Source organism: Alosa alosa, chromosome 2 (assembly GCF_017589495.1).
Source record: "Alosa alosa isolate M-15738 ecotype Scorff River chromosome 2, AALO_Geno_1.1, whole genome shotgun sequence".
NCBI lineage: Eukaryota > Metazoa > Chordata > Actinopteri > Clupeiformes > Clupeidae > Alosa > Alosa alosa.
Window position 1 is genome coordinate 24827129 of NC_063190.1, and position 23791 is coordinate 24850919.

The following is a 23791-nucleotide window of genomic DNA, read 5'->3' on the forward strand; positions in this document are numbered from 1 at the left end:
ATGTAGTGGAGTAAAGAATACAATATTTGCCTCTCAAATGTACTTGAGTAAAGTCATGAGTACGCCCCAAAAATGATACTCGAGTAAAGTACAGATCCCTCAAAATTGTACTCAAGTACTGTACTGTAAATGTACTCCGTTACTGTCCGGCTCTGCTATTGATGCTCACTTTCTGACAGGAAAGTTACCATAAGGGTGTTGTGATGTAATGTGGTAAATGGATTTCAAATATGGATACCATTTAACCTATTGTAATGCATATTCTGACAGATCAGATAACATGCAAATAACTGGAAAGCCTCTTTATGTTCACACAGGTCCATCTCTAAGTGATGAGAGGGTGGCCATGGTTACATCTCTGGTAGGTCCTTCTTGGAACTCTGCTGCCCTCTGTCGGTTTCATTGAGAATTTACTGGTCCACAGTCTTTGGGGACAGGAGGGCTTGGTTTCAGAGGCCACCCTAAGGCTCATGCGTTGAATTAACGGCATAGTCCCGAAGAGCCCTCTGGTCACCGTGTACCCCCTCCAAGCACGCTGTCACCTGATGTGCACCTCCAAAAAAATTGAACTTCGCATTGAGGTGACGCAGACCTAAAGGACTGTGATTGGTCAATAGAAACTCATGAACCCCCACATGGGTTTTTTTTAGATCATATACACTGAAACCGACACTATGCTCCGACAGAACAACATAAATCAGCCGGTTTTAGAAAAAAACCTGCACTTCTACCTCCACCTAGAGCCTGTTATTTGTTTTGCAAAAATCCACAGCTCCCGGTTCTTCTGGTCCAATCAGAGCAGGGCTGTGTGAGATCTGACTGTCAATCACAGTCTGGTGGGCACTGACGAGCACAAACTCGATGAGAGGGTGCTCGGTGGTAGTGGAGGAGGGGCATGAGACTTGTAAACATTCGAAATTTTGACTAAGTCCCCTCAATATGTCAGACTTGCCAACTGCAGCTTTAAGAAACAAGTGACTTATCTATGACCAGAACCATATTAGAATTAGACCAACTTTAAGTGTAGAAATACCTGAAGGACCAGTTTCCCATGTGGATTAAGACTAGTCTTGGACTAAAAGAAAAAATGGAGATCTCCACTGAGAAAAGGCTTGTAGTCTAGGACCAGGCTTAATCCATGTAACCCGCCCAAAATTGTTCAGCCGTCAGATGAATTGCCAGGTATTCAAAATGGACACAAAAAAGGTCATACCACGAAAGGTGTTACCAAGGATGGTGCGCAAACCAAGCAGACTGGCTGCTGTCTGTGGTTTTCTGAGGACATTAATAACCGCAGTGGGATATACAATACATGCATCGCTATCCCTCTGGATCATGTTCCCTTCATGTCTCTTAAGGTGTGAACATTAGTTCACCTTAATTCTCACTCTTTATTGAGTAATTATAAGGGTTATATTTATGTAATCCATTTATGGGGTGTAAAAAGTGTGAGTGTTTGTGTGTTATTGTTTCACAGAAGAGGATCCTTGTAACAAAAAGGTTCTAAATGTATTCTTGTCTCCCTCCTCTGTCTTTTCCTACTGTAGCAACATATCTTTCATACTCTATGGTGTCGTATCAGTGCTGGCTTATTAATCTTGTTGATATTGATAAGGATAATATTTTAAAATGGAAAAAATATGAATTCAACTCAGTGTTATGTAGCCCACTGACATAATAAATATAGTTACAGTCTGTACATAAAATTCTTCTTTATCAAGAGCGGCAAGAGACAAAACTCATTTCCAGCAAATTATCAATAAAAGAAAAAGCAAACTACAGCTTCTAAATCTAGAAACCTTTATAAAATACTTTGTAATTATCATTTGCAGTCATACATTTGAATTTCAATAAAATAGTCTTTACAATCTCAAATACAAATCCTTGCCTTATAAACTGAGCCATGACTCATTAAGCCAGCATCATAGCAAAGTCATCCATAAAGGACTGATCCTCATGACGCCGTGCCCTTTTCCTGAAAACATTTACTCACTGGCAAAACAATTATCTACAACAAATTTGATCACCAATATGGCCTTTGGATCAATAGGAAATATCAAATGAAATTAAACAAACAAGCAATATATGAGCTAAACCCATTTGTCAAATTTACATTTTTGTAATTTAGTAATTACATTAAATGATGCAACTATGCAATATTTAAACAGGAGACCTGGTTGCACCTGTCTACCTGTCTTCTACAATAAATGAAAAAAATCAACATAAAGATCTGACTTATACCTTCTTTCATACTACTGTGCAGCATAAAATAATCCATTCATTTTCCAAATTGTAAAGCAACTATCTATAAATAAAAACGCATCTACATGAGGCAACTACGTTAGCTATACCAGTGTGCAATTTTGATTGTCAGAATTAGAAGATGCCAAAAATGACATTTAAAAAAAAAAAAAAAAAAAAAAAAAAAACACACATCACGACTACATACAGTACTACCATTAAACCACCCAGACACATTCAGTGTACAGCTATTCAAAGGAAATAAATCTCCCAGAAAAAAAGCAAAAGAAAGAGAAAAGAATGCAGCATCTCTATGTGCAGAACAATCATTTGGGTTGCTGAAAAACACAAGCAAAAGACATTAAAAAAAAATAATAAAAAAACATGAAATGGCTAAAATGCAACGCCATCTTGGAAACATACATTTTTTTTTACAAAAACAAACAAACAAAAAAAGAACAAGAAAAGAAAGATTTTAAACCAAACATTCACATCACACAAAGCAGTGACACCAGAACATTCTTTGGGGTCTTAATCATGACAATCAATGTAAACTTTTCAAGTAGACAAGAACCTCAGAGCCATTGCATAGGCCCAACAAAGAGTCAACTTTGTTTGATAACTGTATATACGAGGCTCTGGGAAAGAACTGTTGCTAAATTGTTTCTTTTTCTTGAACCACAAGACAACATGGAGTCAATGAACAAATGATACATGAAACATTCAACATATTACAAAAAAACCCCTCACTTTTGTGACAAACCCTGGATTTGGTACTACACTATCGACAGTAATTTTTCTGAGTTCTAGTGATGCTAGATCCAAGTTACTGGATGCCTGCACATAGAAGATTTGTCGTTAGAACATCCCGCTTCCTTTCATGAGCCCCATGACCTTTATGTAGTTCCAAGTTCAATTGCATTTTTAATCTGAAATTGGCTTTAAACACAATGAAAGTAAAAGTTACAATATCAAATAAATTACAGAACATGTAACTACTGTAATATTCCTCATAGGTCATTAAACAGGCCTGGTCCACCACATTGTGCCTCTTATAACCTTCCCAGGACGGACAGAAAAAAAAAACTGTCTGATTGGTTTCGCTGTGCAGGCTCGGGGGATTGTGGGTTAGCTCATGGTCGCTGGCTGAAGAACTGAGTTTTGGTCAGTACACACTCTCTTCAGAGGAGGGGCACCACCGTCCTCCTCCACCCCATCCTTCGGAGGCACAGACACATGATAGGGGGCACAGGGCTGGATTTAGGATGCGACCATGAGAAGGTGGGTAGAGAGAACACAAAGAACACTGTGTTATCTGTGTGCCATGGCATATCAAGGAAGATGTTTTTTTTTTACAGATGACCAGAACGAACAAGAACAAAACGCTTCGGATATTCACGGTAGATGATCTGCTCCTTACCGGAGGAGGCACAGGAAGGAGGTCAGCCTCTTTTATTAGCGTGGGCGGCTCGTCAGCAACTTCGCGAGATGGCAATGCTGGCTCTGGATAATACACAGACAGTCTTCATAAGTGTGGACTTGCAGCATTGTCAATTATTCCAAATTAAAATAACTTAATCATTAAATGTGATGCAGTAATGCACCAGGGTGTGGTTGTTCACACAGAAACTGTACCAGAATATGCCACAATGCAGTAGGGAAAGGTGTGGTATGTTTGACTACAACATGTTATTGTCTTCACTCCAAAATGACAGGCAGAGGCATGAGCTGAAACGATTGTTGCTGCAGGTATAAAGGTGTAACTACACTGACTGGATTCATTATGAGTGGTTGTGAACTCATTTATGTGAATGTGCCTTGTCTCTCAATCTAGCTGCATTCAACTATTGAGTACTGTTTGCCAATGGCCATCTTTTTGTCTAGGTACAGAATACAGACATGCAACTGACAAGCTGCGTCAATCGGTCATCAACCAAACCTGCCACATCCTTGAGTGTCTCACCCTCCAAGATTTCCTGTCCTAGAGTGGGAGGCTGCGGGTCCTCGGTGCGGTAGTCACTGACGTGTGCTGGGCTGACGGGCTCGCTGGGTTGGGGGCTCGAGGTACTGCTGCTGTCCACCTTGGGCTGGTACATGTCCGACAGAGAGCTCTGATTGCTGTTCTCATCTGGGGGAAAAAGGGAGGACAGTATCAGGAAGCCGTTCTGTGTACTGGAATAAGGGGTGTGAAAAGCCATCTCTACTTGCGTTTGCATTTGATTGTCAGTTGAATCTGCAAATTTGCTAGTCTTACCTTGAAAATCTAACAAGACTGAAGAGTTATTTTCAGATGGTGCCTCTGCGGGATAATTGTTGAGCTCTCTATCCACAGTGGCTGCGTGCTTGCTTTTCTCTTTCTGCAAGACACAACAGGAGCTGTTAAAGCTGTTTTTCATTAAAGTCATTCATTATTAAGTGGACATTTTAAATTATAGATTGGCTCTATTTTGTTTGGATTTAGAATATTAGTATTTTTAAAGGTCTTCAGTTGTATTTGGAGTAAGCTGTAAAAAGTGTGCACAAGTGTGAGTGCAAAATTATGTGCACAAGGCTCACCTCCTTTGTGTCCACAATAGGCACCCATTTAAAGATCCGTAAGGATGTATCTCCTACGGTCACCCACCTCTTCTCCCTGCAGGACAGTGTCAGTTGTCAAATGATTGACAGAGTAGGTGACAACATGTCAAACTGAGACAGTGCGACCGATTGCTTGGCTACCACATGATCTATAGGCCCTTTATTCTTGACAGGTCGTTTGACCAATGACGATGGCAGCAGTTAACGAGACTGGTTAGCTGCAAGCTAGCTAACTTAGTAAATGTAACGTTAATGTAACCGATTAAATGACTGACAACCCTGTGAGACATACGACTACAAAGGTACAACTATTAACAAAGTAACTATACTTGAAGATCACAGTGTTAAGATGATAAACAGTCTTCGTAAAGTTGGTGAACAGGTTGCCTGATATGTTCCAATGGTACAGCAACACGCCTATCAATGCGTAATGTATGGGCAGCCTCTCACAATCAACTGATTTGCCCTCCCTTCCCATGACCAATGATCAGCCACTTGTCTTCGGGAAAGCAAATAACACTTTGTGTTATTGGTCCCTTCCACTGTCATTCAGTTGTCAGTCAGGTTCAAGAAAAACACGCCTCTTCCCGACGCTGAAGTTTCTGTTTCAAAAATGTTTCTAGACGATTTCCGCTAGCGCTCTTTCAGCTTCATATTTTCACTCACCATCTGCGGACTCTTTCGATCGCCGCCATCACTTTCTTGATGTCATCTTTAGCGCGGCTTCGAGTCTCCGCACGAACCGATCGTCCAGACATATTTGAGTTTTGTGTTCGCCTGTCTTCCTCCGACGGAATCTCCTCGCTTGTCCCGGCTCCAACTCTCGCCTCGCGAGATTAACTTAGCTAGAACTCAGGTCCCACCTACCCTTCCACACATCATACACAGTAATATTCAGAAAAGATCTGCAGAGAAGAGATTAGTCTAATTAGTCCAGGTTCTGCAGAAGAGATTAGTCTAATGCTTTCATCAGTTTCGTTTGGTGTACATGAAATTTATACCTGTTGGCAATGATCCTGCACTGCCTTGTAACTTATCTGAAGAAGAGAGAAAACAATGTTCAACAAAGGTCAAATTAACCAAATTATCACTGCCCTTTCTAAAGCAATTAAAACATACCTGTTGGCAATGATCCTGCACTACCTATTATCTGAAGAAGAGAGAAAACAATGTTCAACAAGATCCAAATTAACCAAATTATCACTGCCCTTTCTAAAGAGATTAAAACATTAGGGACAAATCGTTAGTGTCAATTGAAATAAGTATAAAATACCATAACAAGTAAACTCCATCAATTTTCATTCTGGGCTGTTGCACAGCAATAACTGAGACAAATGGATGACATTAATAAACCCACAGGGATTAAAAACAACAAACAATGGCCTTCAGCATTCTTACAAACACTTTTTATTCTGCATAAAATCAACATGCAAATGTCACAGATCAAAGGCATCTTCACCGTCAGCCAGACCTCCAGACCGGACACGGAGCTCGAGGATGAGGAGGAGGAAGTGGAGGAGGCCACCACAAGAGGTGGCTTCCCGTCAGCTCAGTTTCAGTCCTGTCAGGTTCAGTCCTTGCCTGCGCCGGCGAGCACCGTGTCCAGGGCGCTCTGCGCATCCTGAATCTGCTGCTGTAGCCGCAGCCGCATGCCCTCGTTCGAGGCCTTCTTGAGCATGGCCTGCATGTCCTGGATCGCGGCACGGTAGCCCGTGGCGTTGTGGAACACTCGGATGGCGCGGTCGCCGCTGGAGACCAGGAAGCGGCCGTTAATGTCAAACTTCATGTTGTTGATCTCTTCTGAGTGGACGCCTTGGAACTCTTCCTCCAGCTCACCAGTGGCGGCGTTGAACATGGCGATGTCGCAGCCACTGGACACGGCCACTACGCGCGCATCAGGCGACAGGGCGATCCGACTGCCCTCCGAGGACTTGCAGGGGACAGTGCGGAGGAGGTAGGGGTCCTGCTGCTTCTTGTACTCCACGTCTGTGTCCCACAGCTTCCACGTGCCGTCTTTGGAGACGGTCGCCATTCTGTGGGACAGGAAAGTTGTTGGAGACATCACATCATATCAGAAAGGAGAATCAAAAATGTCTACCAAGTCTCTAGCCAGAGAAATCCCATCAGCATCAACTAAAAATGTATGTACTGAATGTAGCTGGAAGTCCTCTGGATGTAAAATACTGTACAAGCTTCTTAACAGTGGTGTCATACCTGCGGGAATCATTTGAGAAGGCAAACGAGTGGACACCTGCTGAATGCCCTTTGAGGTCAAACGCCCGCACCACCTCTTTAAACTCCCCACTCTTCGCAAAGCAGACCTCCCACACTTTCACATCAGGGGTGAAACCACAGGAAGCAATAAACCTGGTCCAACACAAACAAACATGACAAATCAATCACAGGCACACTTCTGTTTCACTTGTAAATCCATCTGTGGATGCAGTAAAAGAACGTCCCTGGTACTTTAAACAGAGAAAACAGAAAAGTATGGCCACAACATAAGACGATTTTATCATTTGCAGGAGTAGCAATTTCTAACCTGGAAAATCCAGACCCTGATAATCTAGAAAGATAAAGGGTCTAGCCATGAACAATGTAATGTCCCAACTCGAGGGGCGGCACCAAACATGCATTTGAAAATCTCACTGCACGCAATTGGATAACACCAGACCAATGTTTGCTCTGAATGATTGCGGACCTCGACGCAATTGGATAACACTACGGTCAATGTTTCCAACGTTGCAGCGCTGTCGTCATCAGTTTAGCTCGCCTCTGGCCCGCCTATATCAGATACGATCTGATTGGTTCCACGGGATGCAAGGGGAAAAAGTAACCAATGCTTTTGAACCAACAAGAGGGGATGACGTTAGTTTCAAAATATAAAGTGACAGTGGTAGAATTAGAGGAAGTCGCAATGCCAGCAAACATTACACATCTGTAATTATTTCCTTGCTGTCGATGCGACTTATTATCCTTTTGCAAAGGTAAGTGGCGAAGTAGGAAATAACATTAGAGATCCCTGATCAATGCAATTGGTTGGGCTGGAATGATTTCAAACTTTGCCCAAAGTGTACGCCCATTAGTACCGGTATGTCACTGTTGGAAACATTTCCCAATGAGTGTCCCCAGACCCTATAGACCTTTTCAAGCATTGTTTTTGTTTTTATTGTTAAAAGGGTCTATTCACAAAGTGAACAATAACATACCTTCCACAAGGCGAGATAGAAGCATAGGAGTTGGTCATCTGGTTAGTGTTTATAGAGGCCAGCACCTCTCCTTTAAGGTCCCACACCAGAATAGTAGTGTCACTAGATGCACTCATGATAAATTTGCCTAAATTTAACAAAAATAGAACAAGTCAGCAAAATCAGGTAACAACCACATTTTGTTCACTATGCCATCTCATTCGTTGAAATGTCTTCTTCTGCCAAGTAAACATCACTGCTGTAGTTTATGAAACGGTCATACAAACCTGTTTCTGCTATTCCAATATTAATAACATTTGCCTTGTGTCTTTGGGGGAAGTCTTCTGGATTAGCTTTGAAAATGAATGTTCCATCTTCCTTTTTAGTCATTTTAAAAATCCGTATTGTATCTCCATTTGCTAACCAGGTGATGAAAGCCCTAGAGTCAGAAAGTTAATGGTCAGAAAGGATATCTTTGAATTCGGTAATTCATCTCTAATGTTCCTAGATAATGTTCCTACCTTGAGTCTGGGCTGAATCGGACCAGTGTAGCATGGTCTAGTTCTACATTAGCCCGCAGGCAGCGATGGTCTCGATCCATGAAGTCCTTGGTGCTCCATATTCGAACTGTCCGGTCATCCGCACATGAGGCCAGGTACTTCCCATTACTGCTGAAATCGATACAGGTCACACTGCTGTTGTGACTCTAGATTAAACAGAGAGTGGAAAAGAATGAATAGGTTAGCACACAATTTATACAGTGCAAATAAATACATAAAACTATACCTGTTAAAAAGAAATATTAAGCATTTAGGCTACAAACATTGTTTGCCAGTTACAACAACGATTACAACCATTTTATTGCAGCTTTGTTTTCTTAACAGAACATAAGAACATGACCAAACAACCAAAATAATGGCAAATTTATAACATAAGCTTTGCTAGTAACTAATTTCGTGAAACTTTATGAATATTAAAGGGACACCAGGCAAGCCTGAGGCTTTTTCTCTACGAAACTCCCCCTAGCATCTGTACGTGTCGATACGTATGCAAGCCCTCGCTCGGTCTAAAGCTCTTTTCCTTTTCTTTGCATCTTCCGTCTTCTACGCCGGCTCTGCCATTATACACACGTTTGCAACAATTGCTAGCGTTTCATTAGCCTGCCTCTGTGCTGTGGATGCAGGATGTAAACTGATCCTGCTTCTCGCGATGTCTGAGACTTTGTGAGACTGAAGGTCGGCGGGTACGATACACTGAACTTTCAAGCGGGATATTCTTTCTGCAGGCAGTACAGGTGGGCGAGAGAGTCTTCAATCGCCCTGTGAAGTGTCATTTAACGATATACTGACTTACGAAGATGATTACTTAACACGAAAATGTTGCCTGGTGTCCCTTTAAAACTGCCCCCACCCCAAAACAAAAATAAAAAACAAGTTCATTCTGTATAAAATACTTGCCTCACACACAAAAGTGTCCTCAACATGCAGGTGTAATCATATGAATATCAGCATTCAAAGTTCAAAAACCATCATGCAACACAGGAAACCTCTCTGATTACATCAACCCTTGAAAACCCTTGAGCTCAACAGCCAAACAGATGTCACCCATTTCTTCGCTGCTCTTGAAACAATGTGTTAACTGGCTGGTGTATTGATAGTGTGTTGGTCCAAGACACAAGGTATGTATAAGTATAAGTATATATACTTTTTTGATCCCGTGAGGGAAATTTGGTCTCTGCATTTAACCCAATCGGTGAATTAGTGAAACACAAACAGCACACAGTGAACACACAGTGAGGTGAAGCACACACTAATCCCGGCGCAGTGAGCTGCCTGCTTCAACGGCGGCGCTCGGGGAGCAGTGAGGGGTTAGGTGCCTTGCTCAAGGGCACTTCAGCCGCGGCCCACTGGTCGGGGCTCGAACCGGCAACCCTCCGGTTACAAGTCCAGAGTGCATGTGCATGAACACCAGTTTTTGAGTGTATAGACCAGATGAACAGCTGGGTCTTCAAGACATTTTTGTAAATAGAGGGGGACACCCATGCGATGCCCAGACATTTTGAGCCGTGTGGCTCTTCCTCAGACACGGGTTGAAACAAATAAATAAATCTGTGAATGGGAGCTATATGGTGTGCGGATCTTCCTTATTTTCTTTGGATACTCTTGTACTGGATCCTGCACTCATCCAAGGGATGTGTGGCCTTACACTGCTTATGTATTATCCTCTTATAAACAACACACATCTCATAGCCCTAACAATGCAAATGCAACAAGAAAGTCATATCAGCCTGGCCTTTCATGACCAACCTGCACTTAACACATATTTCCTTTACCAAAGATACTTTACAATTTATGCAGTATTTTCATAAACTGTGAAACATTAATGGAAGAGGGTGTAGACAGGAATGGCAACAACACCATACATAATGATAAATGGGAATGATTTGGCCTTAAATTGTTCTTCGAAAGGAATGTGTAACGGATATGCCTGCACCTACTTTTAGAGAGGAAGCCAGCAGCGGGTGAGTGAAGGTATGTTGTTGGACTCTCTCCTTCCTTGGACGCTGTTGGGCTTTCTGCTTTTTGGCTGGGGCTGATTTCGCCACGTTCTCCTCTACTGGAAGGCAAAGCATGACATACAAACTTCAGAATATTGTGATTGAAGTATTGCACAGAGGTACATAAAATATGCAACCTTTGCACATCTAATACTACGATCAAGACCTGACGCCTCACTACAGGTCCAGTCAGTCTATCAAAACATAACTGTTATCATACTTCGTATTTATCGATTCGAATTCCATCAGGAAGTTAACCAAGATAAGTTTACATACATACATACATATTTACATATCAGTTCGCAGTGTACAATAAGTTACAGGTACAACGCTTTCCCCACCCTAATGTTAATAGTTTGCGTTACGTTTACGTTTTTAATCCAAGTAAAATACGGGTTCTAGAATGTCTTGAAAAATACAGTGGTAATTGAAACACCAATTTTTGGCTTTATCTCCGAATAGATCCTTAACGTTAACGTTACCAGAGACTTCTTTCTGTTCCACTTGTTCAGACAATTCGCCTTTCCTTTTGCTTACTGCGACGGCAACCAGAAGAATCAAGGCTCCGATCACTAAAGTAAGAGCTATAAGGGCAGCTGGCTCCATTTTTATATAAATGTTTGTGCCACGTTACCCCAAACCTTCAGTTGGCTAACTAGCTATCAGCTCTCACTCAAGTTGCACTGAGAAGTCTCAAGTTCCACCGCAGCAGCCCGAGTCACCGTTGGTTTGCTCACGAGCTAAATGGCTAGCGAATCTAAATGCAGAACCCAGGGGTTTTATGGCGTTACTTAGAAGTTATCAATTCAACCGGTTTATCTGATGAGCAAAGGTTTCTCACTAACACGTTAAAACACATACAGCCGTTCTTAGCTCAAAACCGAATAGTACCAGCTACTAGGCAGGCAAGTTGTGACTACTGCCGTAAAGCAGAATGAACTTCTCAATTTGTCTGACGTAAAGCATTACAATTGCTTACAGCAGCCGTAAAGAAATTTCTCCATGCTTTAACGTGGGCTGTTTAGATAGAAGGAACAGATTGGATTTGGGCTATTTTCCTTGTTGATGAAATTATAATACATCGATTCAATTAGCCGTAGTGTGTAGTTAATTAACATGGCGTTGTATAGCAACGCAGCGGGTATTCTTGATAAAGTTGAACAGAAACGAGGAGCTGTAAAGACTTTGGTTTACGACAGCAAGTTTGAGGTATGTTCTGGTAACTTAAAGTACTTGCAGCCGTCCACGTCTTTATACTAGTCCTGTATGGTGTTTATGTGTTTTCAGATGTCATTTAACTGGTTCATAAGCATTATTCTGTGTATTCTTTCCCGTCTTAGAACATCAAGCAGCTCTTTGCTCTGGTATGCGAGACACAGAAGTATTCAACAGTGTTACAGGAGATCATTGACACTACCAAGCTGATCAAAGAAACCAAGCTCCGAATCAATCTCGCAAAGGTATCTTGAATGCTTTTTTTGCTGAATCAACAGCGATGAAAGCAATTATGGAAACTATATATAAAAGAAGGTGTTTGATACAATTCAGTGTAGGTGGTGGCGTCTGCTCACCATTGTTAAACAGCAGCATCTATATTGTAGATCTTGCCGTTAGTATCATGGTTTTCTTTTTATTTGACAGTGGACACTTTCACAATCTCTGTCTGCATAATTACCGGCAAACACCATTTTGAATATATCCAGCTTGCTATCAACACAAACCTGCACATTCCTTGTCACTAGGTTCTTGTGTATGATCTGCTCTTTGGACAAGGCCTGAAATGTGGGGGACATTGGAAGACACTGATGATGAAGCATCGATCACGTCTCCAAGCTGCTCTGGCTAGGATGAAGGTGAAAAAGAAGGTCAGCTGCAATGAGGACCTCCTTCCTGCCAATGTGAAGAAGGGAGATGGTAAGTGAACAAACAACTTTTCAGGAAGGTTAAAAAAGTGCTACACATAGACCTGAAATACTTCAAACTGAGATACTACGGTAGATGATCCTGAAATGCTTCAAATAGTGACACTCGACTTGATAGAGGACATGTAGATATTGTGCACACCCAAAGACTTTAAAGTAGGAGCTATGATTGATTTATTTCATCCCCACAGGAGATCAACTTCCACGGTATGTGCGAGTGAACACCCTGAAGACCACAGTGGATGATGTCATTGACTATATGAAAAGAGAGGGCTTCTCCTATCAGGGGCATGCAAACGGGTCAGTCATAGTAATATAAGTTGTGTGTAAAATGCCTTTTAGACTGACTAAATCAGATGTTAGTCATATGATCTGTAGTTATGCATGTAGTTATATTTCTGATTTAAATATGACATTTATCTACAGGATTCAGGATTTGTGCAGGCTCTCTGACAAAGCATTCATCAGTGACCTTCACCTACCAAACCTACTGGTTTTCTCTGCAAAAACAGACTTCCATGACCACTTTCTGTATAAAGCTGGGCATGTTATTCTTCAAGACAAGGTATATAACCTGCTTGTTGTATTTCAGAATATGCTTGTTGTTTCAATGTATTGTCATCTCTTATAAAGCACAGTTTGTTACAACAGTTGTTGATTACTGTTGCAGGCTAGCTGTCTGCCAGCATTTCTTCTCAACCCCCCTGCTGGGAGCCATGTTATTGATGCCTGTGCTGCACCAGGGAACAAGACCAGCCACCTCGCTGCTCTCATGAGCAACAAGGGGTAGGCACGCACAATATGCATACTATACTATATGAACTATATTCTACACTATCCATGATATCCAGCTGGATACATGGCATGGATATGGCATGGCCATGGCATAGATCTGTCAGAGTTGTGAGTTTTATTGAGCCTTTGTGTGGTACATCTCTTCAGGAAGCTATTTGCCTTTGACCATGATGCCAAGCGCTTGTCCACCATGAGCACCCTACTACTCAGAGCTGGAGTCACATGTCAACAGTTGGCCAATCAAGACTTTCTAAAGGTGGACCCACAGAGTGCAGAATACAAAGATGTGAAGTACATTCTGTTGGATCCTTCATGCAGTGGATCAGGTGCAGTAAAACAACCTCACGACTTGCGGTATTATATTTGGTCTGTGTTCTAGCTTGAACAATGGATTGAATCATCTTCAAATGTGTTTTTTTTTATCTCTTCTGTTTAAATGTTTGAATGTTACCAGTACATTTGGTGATTGCCAACTCAATTCTGGATGATGTTCTTGCAGTGCTGAACACACTGAAGACAAGGCCCAAACACCTCTTCAACCTTGGATAAAAAAGGGCAAGTGTTGACTTCTTGGTGTTCTTCTATTATCCTGCAGGAATGGTATGTCTGCGTGATGGAGGCTCTGAGCTGCCAGAAGAGCAGGCTCAGGCAGAGGCGAAGGAAGCCAGTCGCCTACAGGCTCTGTCTGCGTTCCAGCAGCGTTGTCTGACCCACGCCCTTCAGTTCCCACGGGTGCAGCGTGTGGTCTACTCCACCTGCTCCATACACACAGAGGAGAACGAACAGGTGGTCGCTGCCTGCCTTCAACAAAACCCTGCTTTCAGGTAGGCTCACGTGCAACCTGGGTCAGTGTTAAGTGTTAACTATTGCTCAGGTTTGGAGAAATTTAAAGGTATTTTAAAGAAAAGTGTGCAGTTTCACACTTGGTGTTCTAACAGTGACTGTCCTTCCACACTCTGTAGGCTGGTGAAGCTTTTCCCACAATGGCCTGAGCGAGGACTGTCTCCGCACACACAGTGCCTGCGTGCCAGTAACACCAAGACTCTCACTCATGGCTTCTTTGTTGCCATGTTTGAACGACAAGCTCCTGGAAGTCAAGCCATGAACCAGCAAATTCTGTATGTTGTCATATATGAGGAAAGATCAATGCAGTCAATAAACTGTATTATGGTTCGATGTAGTAATGTACTGTTGCTAATACAACACTACTTTTCTCTTGATGTAGCCCTTCCCCAACGGTGGTTCCACCTGTTGGTGGTTCTCTCGAGGCAGAGGAGGATGTTGAGGAGCTTTGTTCTCCAGAGGAAGAGCAGCAGAACTCTTCAGCGAAGAAGCGCAAGAGGAACCGGAATAGGAACAGGAAGAAGCAGAAGACAACACAGTGACTGTTTTGAACTGCAGGACTGGCTGTGCAGTGATCATTTATGGGCATATTTTAGGACTTATGTACTTTCAATGTTTAGAAGTGATGAAATGCGTCTGTATGTTCCTGTTTATATGACACCATAAATATGTTCTCTCTATTGGTGCATGTGAATTAATGCACCTGTATGATACCGGTTCAAAACACCTCCCCCTATTTATATCTGTTTACCATGTTGTTAGTCGCTTTGGCTAAAAAAGCATCAGCCTAATGTAATGTAATGTAATATTATTCTAGAATCCTCAGTAATTTTAAGATGGTTTATTATGAAAAATGTGTGAACTATGACTACAACTGACATTTAACATTCTTAACTTTCTCAATATGAAGTCATGTCCATGTTATAATTGGGTTGAAAGATAAGTCTTCCCTTCTCCAGGTACATACAGTACCCTCCAGAATTATTGGCACCTCTGCTAAAGTTGACTAAAAGGAGGAATATAAAATCATCTTTTGGAAATTGATCTTAATGCAATAAGTAACAAAATGAAGAAATATCCAACCTTTAAGGACACCAATTTTCTTTGTGAATGAATAATGCATCATAAATAAATACATTTTCTTCCTTAAAATACATGGATCATAAGTATTGGCACCCCTATGTTAAATTCCCATAGAGGCAGGCAGATTTTTATTTTTAAAGGCCAGTGATTTCATGGATCCAGGGTACTAGGGGTACAGGGTTCCCTTGGCCTTTGGAATTAAAATAGCCCCACATCATCACATACCCTTCACCATACCTAGAGTTTGGGATGGTTTTATTTCAGTTAGCCTATTAGCTCGTTTGATGCACATTGAGCTCAATGCAAATCAAACCAGCTAATAGGCTAACTGAAATATGAGGCTAACTGAAATACTTTATGAAAAGTTTTATTCCTAGCCTATATAAGTGCCTAGATGTGGAAAGAAATGCAAAACTGGTGATATTGAGGATCCTGCACTCATTTTTGTATCCACATGTCACCAATCATTATTTTGTCTGCAAATACAATACTTTATTAATGTTGAGCCAATATTTGAGGTCTCTGCAACAAATGCACATAAAGATAAAACAAGGTGTGATTGCAAAGGTGTGCAGTTTTTGGTAATGTTCATAGGACTAAAATGGCATGTGAGGTAGTTAGTAAGAACATGAAAATCAACGTGGAAATAGCTGTTTATAGTCATTTCATGTATAAAGTGCCAATGATGCACCATGTTTCATTCGTACATAAATACACTGACTTGGTTACATTGTATACTTTTGGGGTTAGCCCTGAAGCAAAACAGTGATTTTGACTCAATTTATCTATCTATGGTACAACATTGGCACTTTGTACACTAAATGCCCATAAACTGAGCTACTTTCACATAGATTAGGTGCCTACTAGCTACCCCATACCATTTTAATCCTATGAAAATGATCCAAATCTTCAAGCCCATTGTGGAGAGCTTAAATATTGGTACAACATTATACAAAATAATGATTGATTTTACCAAATGCATACAAAAACAAGTGTATACTACACTTAATGTCACTCTTTTTTCTAAATCTAGGGCCTTGTAGAAAATCAATAACAAGAATGCCGTACAAACTTTTAATGGTTCAGTAACACTGAGAACATGTTTGTCTTCCTCCCAACAAAGTTTGGGCTGCCTATGAATAATACTTTTCATTATATTAATGCCCAAACATATCTTACCAGACAATGTGATTTTCAGGTTGTAAAAAAGTAATTTCAAGGGCTGAAAATAATATTAAGACAGAAATATTTTACAGGCCTTGGTTTTGGGAACCATTCTTGATGTAGACAAGCAACAACCTCATCTGATTTGACACGGAATGACCCACCTATACATGTACCATCTCTAGCTTTTTATAGTAAACTACCATCCCCCATATAAATAATTTTCCACTTCAAGAAATTCTGACACAGCATGGGATGGAAAAAAACCTTATACACACTTTATTGAGGAAAAACAATTTCATGGTAAAATTAGACACTAAAATCAAAAACAATAAAATAATACATACAATGCAAAGTAATGAAACTCAAATTCCTCATCTTAAGTTTTTAGGTTTTTTTTTTTTTTCAAGTACAAAAAAGGGACTCATTTTAAACCTATCATATATTTACTCAGTACAGCCATGGCCGCAAGCAACCACAGTGGTTGCAGCAGCTGAAATAGTCCATTGGGGGGGCGCTGTGCTGCTGACGAAACCCCAGTGGTGAGGGGCTACTTCTTCCTCACGTGCATCCTACGAGCTTGCAGCCTCTGGCGAGCAGAGGGTTTGGAGCCAGCGCCGATTGAGAAGCTTCCCATAGAGGCGCCCCCTGGAGGACAGAGAAACCCGGAACCTTAGGATAGGCGTCATTTGCTTTCCTTCAACATGCAATAAGTAAACGTTTTTTTTGTTTTCTCTAAAATGCAATTACAGAAATAAAACCTCTCCTGGACCACATAGAACAGCAACGTCAAAACTCGCCTTTAAATGCAAATAGCAAGCAAACTGCACAGAAGGTGGATCCGATACGGAGACTTATGGAGGCTAAAACTGCCAACCCAGCTTGAAGCACCGTAAAAGATCATGTCCAGCTATAAGACAATAAGTACATACCGAAAGGAGAGCCTGTCTGTGCGTTGAAGCCCTGTGCTTGGGGTGCCTGGGGTGAACCAAAGGCCATGGAGCCTCCAGCAGCCGGCTGATTGAATGGGGTGGATGTCGCTGAGAGACAGAAAAAAACCAAGACAATGAGACGCATGCCTTTCCTCTCTATACAATCAACAACATGCATCCTCCGAGTCTGAGGCCTAAATGCATTACTTTTACAATGCCTCTGGTTAACTGAGGCATAGACTGAAAGTTGCTGAAAGAACCCTTCACTCTTAGAATATATAAATACACACACACAGTGTTATTGTCTGTGTAGTACATATTTATGTGTGTGTGTGTGTGTGTGTGTGTGTGTGTGTGTGTGTGTGTGTGTGTGTATCTTCTCTATAAGGCATGTGGTGTGAAAACAGACATATAAATCACATCATCTGCTACTCTTTACCAAGAAAGTTGGCTGTATTGGCTCCAAATGAGAATGAGGGTGTCTGAGACTGAGGTGTGCCGAAGTTGAAGCCGCCTGTGTTGGAGTTGGTTGCAGGGGTTGCCGGGGTGTTCTGCGCCGGCTGGCCAAATGTGAAAGTGGGGTTTGCCGCCGCGAGGGGGGCTGCAGTCTGAGTGGAGGGGGTCCCGAAGGTCGGGACAGCAGGGGCGGAGGTGGTGGTGGTGGTGGCGGCGGCAGCGCCCGCACTCCCGAACGAGAAGCCTGACGCTGCGCTTCCAGCACTGCTGCCGAACATCGACTGCCCGCCCGTGCCGAAAGCAGATGCTGGCGTGGCAGAGGGCGCAGCAGTGGCACCCCCAGCACCACCTCCGAACCCAAATGGAGATGCCGTGTTGCCGGTCGACGGCCCTGCCGCTGCCGTGCCCCCAAATGTAAAGGGCTTGCCGCCAGATGCTGCTTGGGTGGCACCGCCGAAGGATGATGTCCCGAACACAGACACTGATGCTGCTGGCATGGTGGCGGTGGAGGAAGAGGCGGGGGCAGCTGCGGAGTTAGTGCTTGCCATGCCAAACCCTCCGAAGGTAGCCGGCGTGGAGCTCTGACCCCCTGACGGCTGGCCAAACGAGAAGCCACCCTGAGGGGCCGCGGGCTGGGTGGAGGCGGCGGCAGTGGGTGCCGGTTGTTGGACCCCACCAAACTGGAACGTGGCGGTGCTGGAGGAGTTGACAGTGGAGACAGACGCTGGTGCTGGTGCTGCGCCACTGGCAGTCGTGGTGGAGGAGCCTCCGAATTGGAATGTGTTGGCAGGTGTAGTGGCAGTTGCCGCCGGTGCTGCCGCACCCCAGCTGCCAAACAGAGACTTGGCAGGCGTGGAGGTTGCGGCGCTGGCGGCGGTGGAGGCCGGAGCCGTCCGGCTGGCGGTGAGCCCTCCAAACAGACTGGTGCTTCCACCGCCTGCCACCGCCGGTGCTGCTGATGCGGCCGCTGGAGCCGACGTCGTTGCCGGGGCCCCCATCTGGCTGAAAATGTTGCTGCTGTTCGTACTGCCAAAGATGTTTGTGTAGGTGGGAACAGCAGGTTTGCTCTCTTGCGCCGGCACCGAGGCAGGGGCTGTGGTGGACGCTCCAAAGATGGGCTTGAAGCCAGAGGTCGGCAGTGCGGCTGACGTGGTGGTGCCAAAAAGGCCGATACCAGATGAGGCAACCGCCGCCGCCATGGTTGTCTGGGCTAAGGATGAGGATGAGGAAGAGCAACTGGCTGGGGGGGCCGTGGAGGCGAGGGTCGCCGTCGGCTTGACCAGCCCAAACAGGCTTGCTCCGCTCGAGGACACCTGCAGGGGCTGACTCAGGACCTGGGCGAAGGCCGAGTTCATGTTGGGGGCCGGGCGCGTTGCACCGGGGTACGCTGGAGGGGCACCGGCCGGTGGGGCAGCCGCACTGGGCTCAGACTTCACAGGGCCCGCACTCTGGGCAGCGGGTGTCAGTACAGCAGTTGTCATCACGGCAGCTGGTGTGGGCAAGGTGGTACCTAAGGGCAGAGGAAACACCGTGAGAGATCATCACTAAAAACACACAACAGACATGTAAACATGAGATCAACACTAAACACACAACAATCTTAGCAAGACAACCTCGGAGACCAAACCACTCCAACGAACTTCATAAATGTACATCCATCCCATTCATATTCAAACAATTGAAATGTTAAAAATATTTCCTCAGTGCAGACCTGCAATTGTGTTTCCAAACGCAGGCGACCTCATGGCCTTCAGACTCTCCAGCAGGGGGTTGGGCTGGCTCGCAGCAGCAGGGGTGGGGGGAGAGGTTACGAGGAGCCCCAGTGAGGAGGAGGAGGTGGTGGTGGTGGAGGAGGAGTAGGGAGGCGGCAGGCCAGCAGGAGCCCCAAGAGTGGTGGCAGCGGCAGTGGCAGTGGCGATCCCCAAGGCAGAGGATGCACCGGGAGCCACTGAGGGCAGGGTGAGAGTGGGAGCGGAGGTTGTGACAGAGCTCAGTGAGGGAGCCGAGGCAGCTGGAGTGCTCTCGCTGGTGGTGGTGGTGGTGGCTGGGGCTGCCGTGGCAGCTGTGGTGGAGGTGGAGGTGGAGAAGAGGGAGATGGAGGCCGCTGTGGCTGCAGGTGCAGGTTCAGGTGCAGGCTTCTCTGGTTCTGTGAACAAAACACAAATATGGATCACAACAGTGGGAAAGGTGATGTGACAGGTTCTACAGTTTACATCTATATGGATGTGATGACAAAATTATGGAACTCCTGTTTATTTGGAGCAGTGACAGGAGGAACTTTTTATTTTAAAAAGCAAAACAAAATTGGACTTCATTTTTTTCCTGCCACTGGTACTCTGTACATCTCTGACCAGGTATGTGATGTGTTGGGTATCAAAACACAAAAAAAAAAACACCCAATCAAGCGCATTTCAGAGAGCAGGCAGACACTTTGCTCAACTTACCAGGTTCTTCCAGGAGCTTCTGAATCTGAGAGAGATTGGCTTTTCTCTCCCTGTCCAAATCCTCAACTGTGATGGTATAGCCAAGCTCAGGTGGAGGGGGCTATGGAGAAAAAACATTATTACTATCGTCTTAAAAGATACATATTGGTCTGACTGATTTTAAAAAAAAATCTTGAATTTCCCCATGGGGATCAATAAAGTATCTATCTTAAAAGTAAGAGTGTGGTGGAGAACTGAATCGGAGTGTGTATACAGATGAAGTCCGGCAAAGGCTTCGCTAACCAGAGGAATCTGTCCATCTTTGTTATGAGACACGAGTGGAATCTTGCGCCTACGCTGGGAGCCAGGGTCCTTCGAGTTAGCGGTGGCCAAAGACTTGGGAGTTTCAGGGGCAGGCTTGGTCTCCTCTGTGAACAGGTAAGAACACTAACAGTCATCTCCTAATACAATAGGCCGACAGGTATGGTACTACTTATTCTATGAGATAGAGGACATGTGGAGTGTTATGGATTATAAAACATGAAAATGAAAGTTACTTGCGGCCGGAGATGAATCAGAGTCATTCTTGTCAGACTTTCCAAATGACAAACTTGGTGAGTCGGTGGTCTCATCCCTGTGCCACAAACAAGAAGACAGAGCAGGAGTTATACACCACCACGTCCACTACAAATGCACTAAAGAATACACAACTACAAAGGATGTACACACCCTTCAGTACTTGATTGGTGGTTGTTTATAAAAAATAAAAAAAAATCTTAAGTTGTCATCTTGGTGATACCTGCTTCAATAGCAGAGGCAACTACAGAGCATAAGTCAAAGAGCCAACTGTAGAGAAAGCATGTACCTGAGCTTTTTGGCTGCCCTCACTGGTGTTTGAGGGCGTGGGGAGCCCAGACTTGTTGAAGGGGACTGACTGGAGCTGGAGAGAGCCTTACGCTGAAAACAAGAAGCGTGCATAAACTTTAATAAACAACCACTTTTCTGTGACCAGAACCTGGAGGATAAGCTAAATCTCCTAATAGCACACTTAAAAAATAAATAAATAAATAAATAATATATATAGTAAATTTGTCGTCCAATTTCACAATATAATTCTCTTCAGCAAAGGTGAGTTTCTGACTCAGTTGGATGCTGTATGTCACACAATTCCCATGTGAGGGTGACATACATTCGAAGAAATTACACCAGACTTCTAAAACATTTTACACTCCACGATTAGATCTGGTGTAGTCCTGCTGTTGGATCAAATCAGCTTCATAATAGTATCTACCTTGGAGGCAGCCTGGGAGGAGCTGTAAGAGCTGGTGATGGAGTTACGGGCCCCCGCAGTGCTAGGGCCCCCGGCCCCAGAGCTGATGGACGACGTGCGAGATCTCTTTGTTGCCGACTCCTCGGCCATCGCACCATTCAGCCATCTCTTCTGACCCGTTCTGAAGGATACGAAGGACAGGGCAACAAAAATAGTTAATTAGAAATGTAAAAAGACCACAGATATGTGCAGAATAAGAGGACAAAGGGTGTACAGGGAGCAAAGTCGGCAGAGAGAGAGATAGATAGATAGATAGATAGAGATAGATAGATACATCCTGATAAAGTTCCCTTGGCCTTTGGAATGAAAATAGCCCCACATCATATACTTTTCACCATACCTAGAGCTTGCCATGGTTTTATTTCAGTTAGCCTAATAGCAGGCTTGATTTGCATTGAGAAATGAACTTATGGAAAGTACCCCATGCCAATCATGAGATACAGCTCCCTTATAGAACCCGTAAAATTCAGGTTCATACACTCACCTTGGTACTTGCAGGGATGGTGCTCCATTGGCCAATAGGGGCTCAAGTCCTGAATTGGCACTCCCACCACTGTTTTGGCGACTAAGGCAGAAGAGAGCAATTGTGAGCACGCTAAGGAACTACAAGGCAAATGCTATTTCCAACACACACATTCAACATTCTCAAAACACACACACACAGTGTATTCATGGCCATTCTATACCTTCTTTTTGCATACTGTCCATCAGTATTCTCTCTTTTATCCTCTTTGTCCACCTCTCGTTTGCGGCTTTCTCTCAGCACACTCGGTACGCTCTCTCGAGAGCATGGCTCAGGCTGTCTCTGCAGGCTTTCTGGCGAGGCCATGTGCGAGTTCAAATTATCAAAGCTGCATACACAAACCATTAACACAACTGGTCATATCAATGTCACAGAACATACAAAACTGACATTATTGGTCTCCTGGTCCTTTAAGACAGCCCCTCTCAAATGTCTTTGACCTGAGGCCCGATCATGCAGACGTTGGGGTCATAGCCACACACTCCCCCTACCTCAGTCTGAGGACAGGCCCAGAAATCTATCTATACAGATATATGAAATTATTATCATCATCATTATAAGGCTGTTGTTGTATACATGTGCACATGACGTTAGTAAGTTTCAAGTAGACTGAAGATCATTATACTGCGCTGACAGATCCTACTCACAAAGCAGATATGTTTGGGTGGCTTTCTGGTTTCGCTATCCTGACAGCGCTTTGGACTACAGCAGAGTTTCGCGGCTTTAGAATACTCTTCTGGTGGAAGCCATCCCACGGTTGGGGTAGAACTCCAAAGGATGTGGTTGTCGCCTGATGGACAGTGTAATGTCGTCCTGGGGAGACAATGCGCGATGGGCTCTCCATGGCACCTCTGGCAATAGAAGAAATACAGGCATACAGGCTAAGATTAAATTGGTAGCTAACTTTTACATGTGCTGGTGGGTTATTTAGACTGACAGTAATATAACTTTCATCAGTAACGTAAACACAGAGAAAGTCCCATTGTACGCTAACGTTATTTGGCAGTTTGAGTTATTCAATTTTCAACTGGACTTCAGAAAAATAATGTTAAAGGAATTGAACATACCCGTATGAAAGTCTCTTTTTCAGGGGAGTTAAACGAGTTTTTCCATAAAATCTCGACGGACTGGGCTCAGGTCGATCCATGTATGTATGTCGCGGGTAAAACGAACAGTTGAAAGAAGCATCCGGATAATGCAGTGAAGTTTCAGAAAGCTTTTCGTTGCTCAAAACAGCATTATTCGCGGGAGAAAGCGTCCTGTTTCTTCGCCTAGCTGTCGATTCTCTACTAATGCTCCACCCGCGTAACCAGTTAAGAAAAGCCGCTGGAATTGTCAAACCATGGCGTGGATTAAGGCCTAATCTTGAGAGAAAAGGAAAATCTATCGCGTTGTAGTAGCAACCAACGCCACAAGCACTAATGACAAAAATGTATATATACGTTGGAATACGGGTCAAAATTAGGTACAATATAACAATCACACAAAGTATAATAGCAGTGATCGCTAGCCGCCACTTTACTTTCGGAGACATGGCGGTATGTAGCTGCGCTATCAATGTGCCCGTCGCATCTTTGTCGTCTCGAGATATCATTGGACAACGCAACGTTTCTTCTTCTTTTGGTTCTGTAGTTTGATGATTGATTTTCAACTCCCGGTACAGTATCGCCGCCCACTGGCAATATTAATAATAATGATGATGATGTGTTTTGTATGAAATAAAATTAAGGAAACTGGTCGCGCTCAGACACAACGTT

The 23791-nt window shown here is 43.6% G+C and overlaps 4 protein-coding genes across 6 annotated transcripts; 1 reads left to right on the top strand and 3 right to left on the bottom strand.

Moving 5' to 3' along the window:
• Nucleotides 1–1697: 1697 nt before the first annotated feature.
• On the bottom strand, nucleotides 1698–5898 carry bcl7ba (BAF chromatin remodeling complex subunit BCL7B a). 2 transcript variants are annotated; one of them, XM_048236768.1, is made up of 7 exons: nucleotides 5820–5898; nucleotides 5485–5723; nucleotides 4798–4873; nucleotides 4496–4598; nucleotides 4205–4369; nucleotides 3662–3744; nucleotides 1698–3495 (listed from the first exon to the last, which is right to left on the bottom strand). In XM_048236768.1, the coding sequence occupies exons 2-7, from the start codon at nucleotides 5574–5576 to the stop codon at nucleotides 3370–3372; spliced, it is 645 nt and encodes a 214-aa protein (XP_048092725.1). In that variant the 5' UTR covers nucleotides 5577–5723; nucleotides 5820–5898; the 3' UTR covers nucleotides 1698–3369. The 2 variants fall into 2 exon arrangements, with proteins under 2 accessions (XP_048092725.1, XP_048092716.1); XM_048236759.1 differs by having other exon boundaries at nucleotides 4181–4369.
• Nucleotides 5899–6207: 309 nt separating this feature from the next.
• On the bottom strand, nucleotides 6208–11468 carry tbl2 (transducin beta like 2). 2 transcript variants are annotated; one of them, XM_048236747.1, is made up of 7 exons: nucleotides 11046–11468; nucleotides 10504–10619; nucleotides 8528–8712; nucleotides 8294–8445; nucleotides 8028–8154; nucleotides 7033–7185; nucleotides 6208–6851 (listed from the first exon to the last, which is right to left on the bottom strand). In XM_048236747.1, exons 1-7 carry the CDS (start codon nucleotides 11167–11169, stop codon nucleotides 6389–6391), a joined length of 1320 nt encoding a protein of 439 aa, XP_048092704.1. In that variant the 5' UTR covers nucleotides 11170–11468; the 3' UTR covers nucleotides 6208–6388. The 2 variants fall into 2 exon arrangements, with proteins under 2 accessions (XP_048092704.1, XP_048092694.1); XM_048236737.1 differs by having other exon boundaries at nucleotides 10504–10622; nucleotides 11046–11466.
• A 93-nt stretch (nucleotides 11469–11561) lies between these two features.
• On the top strand, nucleotides 11562–14803 carry nsun5 (NOP2/Sun RNA methyltransferase 5). Its single transcript, XM_048236728.1, has 10 exons — nucleotides 11562–11772; nucleotides 11904–12023; nucleotides 12306–12477; nucleotides 12677–12785; nucleotides 12912–13050; nucleotides 13156–13271; nucleotides 13428–13606; nucleotides 13876–14104; nucleotides 14243–14398; nucleotides 14506–14803. Exons 1-10 carry the CDS (start codon nucleotides 11680–11682, stop codon nucleotides 14663–14665), a joined length of 1473 nt encoding a protein of 490 aa, XP_048092685.1. The 5' UTR covers nucleotides 11562–11679; the 3' UTR covers nucleotides 14666–14803.
• Nucleotides 14804–15841: 1038 nt separating this feature from the next.
• pom121 (POM121 transmembrane nucleoporin) lies at nucleotides 15842–23643 on the bottom strand. Its single transcript, XM_048237921.1, has 13 exons — nucleotides 23102–23643; nucleotides 22682–22885; nucleotides 22198–22362; nucleotides 21996–22076; nucleotides 21473–21632; nucleotides 21047–21138; nucleotides 20739–20815; nucleotides 20485–20609; nucleotides 20203–20302; nucleotides 19470–19904; nucleotides 17742–19268; nucleotides 17303–17410; nucleotides 15842–17018 (listed from the first exon to the last, which is right to left on the bottom strand). Exons 1-13 carry the CDS (start codon nucleotides 23626–23628, stop codon nucleotides 16921–16923), a joined length of 3699 nt encoding a protein of 1232 aa, XP_048093878.1. The 5' UTR covers nucleotides 23629–23643; the 3' UTR covers nucleotides 15842–16920.
• Between the last annotated feature and the right edge of the window lie 148 nt (nucleotides 23644–23791).

Bases quoted from the DNA above. Each gene is read 5' to 3' on its own strand.
- nsun5 (XM_048236728.1), top strand. From the start codon at position 11,680: ATGGCGTTGTATAGCAACGCAGCGGGTATTCTTGATAAAGTTGAACAG. The intron at 13,051-13,155 runs GTATATAACCTG...TTACTGTTGCAG, and splicing joins ATGTTATTCTTCAAGACAAG to GCTAGCTGTCTGCCAGCATT. The intron at 13,607-13,875 runs GTGCAGTAAAAC...ATTATCCTGCAG, and splicing joins TCCTTCATGCAGTGGATCAG to GAATGGTATGTCTGCGTGAT.
- bcl7ba (XM_048236759.1), bottom strand. From the start codon at position 5,576: ATGTCTGGACGATCGGTTCGTGCGGAGACTCGAAGCCGCGCTAAAGAT. The intron at 4,599-4,797 runs GTGAGCCTTGTG...TGTGTCTTGCAG, and splicing joins CTATTGTGGACACAAAGGAG to AAAGAGAAAAGCAAGCACGC. The intron at 4,370-4,495 runs GTAAGACTAGCA...TTTTTCCCCCAG, and splicing joins AGTCTTGTTAGATTTTCAAG to ATGAGAACAGCAATCAGAGC.
- pom121 (XM_048237921.1), bottom strand. From the start codon at position 23,628: ATGATATCTCGAGACGACAAAGATGCGACGGGCACATTGATAGCGCAG. The intron at 22,363-22,681 runs GTGAGTAGGATC...TTGTGTATGCAG, and splicing joins CACCCAAACATATCTGCTTT to CTTTGATAATTTGAACTCGC. The intron at 20,303-20,484 runs GTTAGCGAAGCC...TTTTCTCCATAG, and splicing joins AAGATGGACAGATTCCTCTG to CCCCCTCCACCTGAGCTTGG.
- tbl2 (XM_048236737.1), bottom strand. From the start codon at position 11,169: ATGGAGCCAGCTGCCCTTATAGCTCTTACTTTAGTGATCGGAGCCTTG. The intron at 10,623-11,045 runs GTAACGTTAACG...TTTGCCTTCCAG, and splicing joins GGAACAGAAAGAAGTCTCTG to TAGAGGAGAACGTGGCGAAA. The intron at 7,186-8,027 runs GTATGTTATTGT...GTGTTGGACCAG, and splicing joins TCTATCTCGCCTTGTGGAAG to GTTTATTGCTTCCTGTGGTT.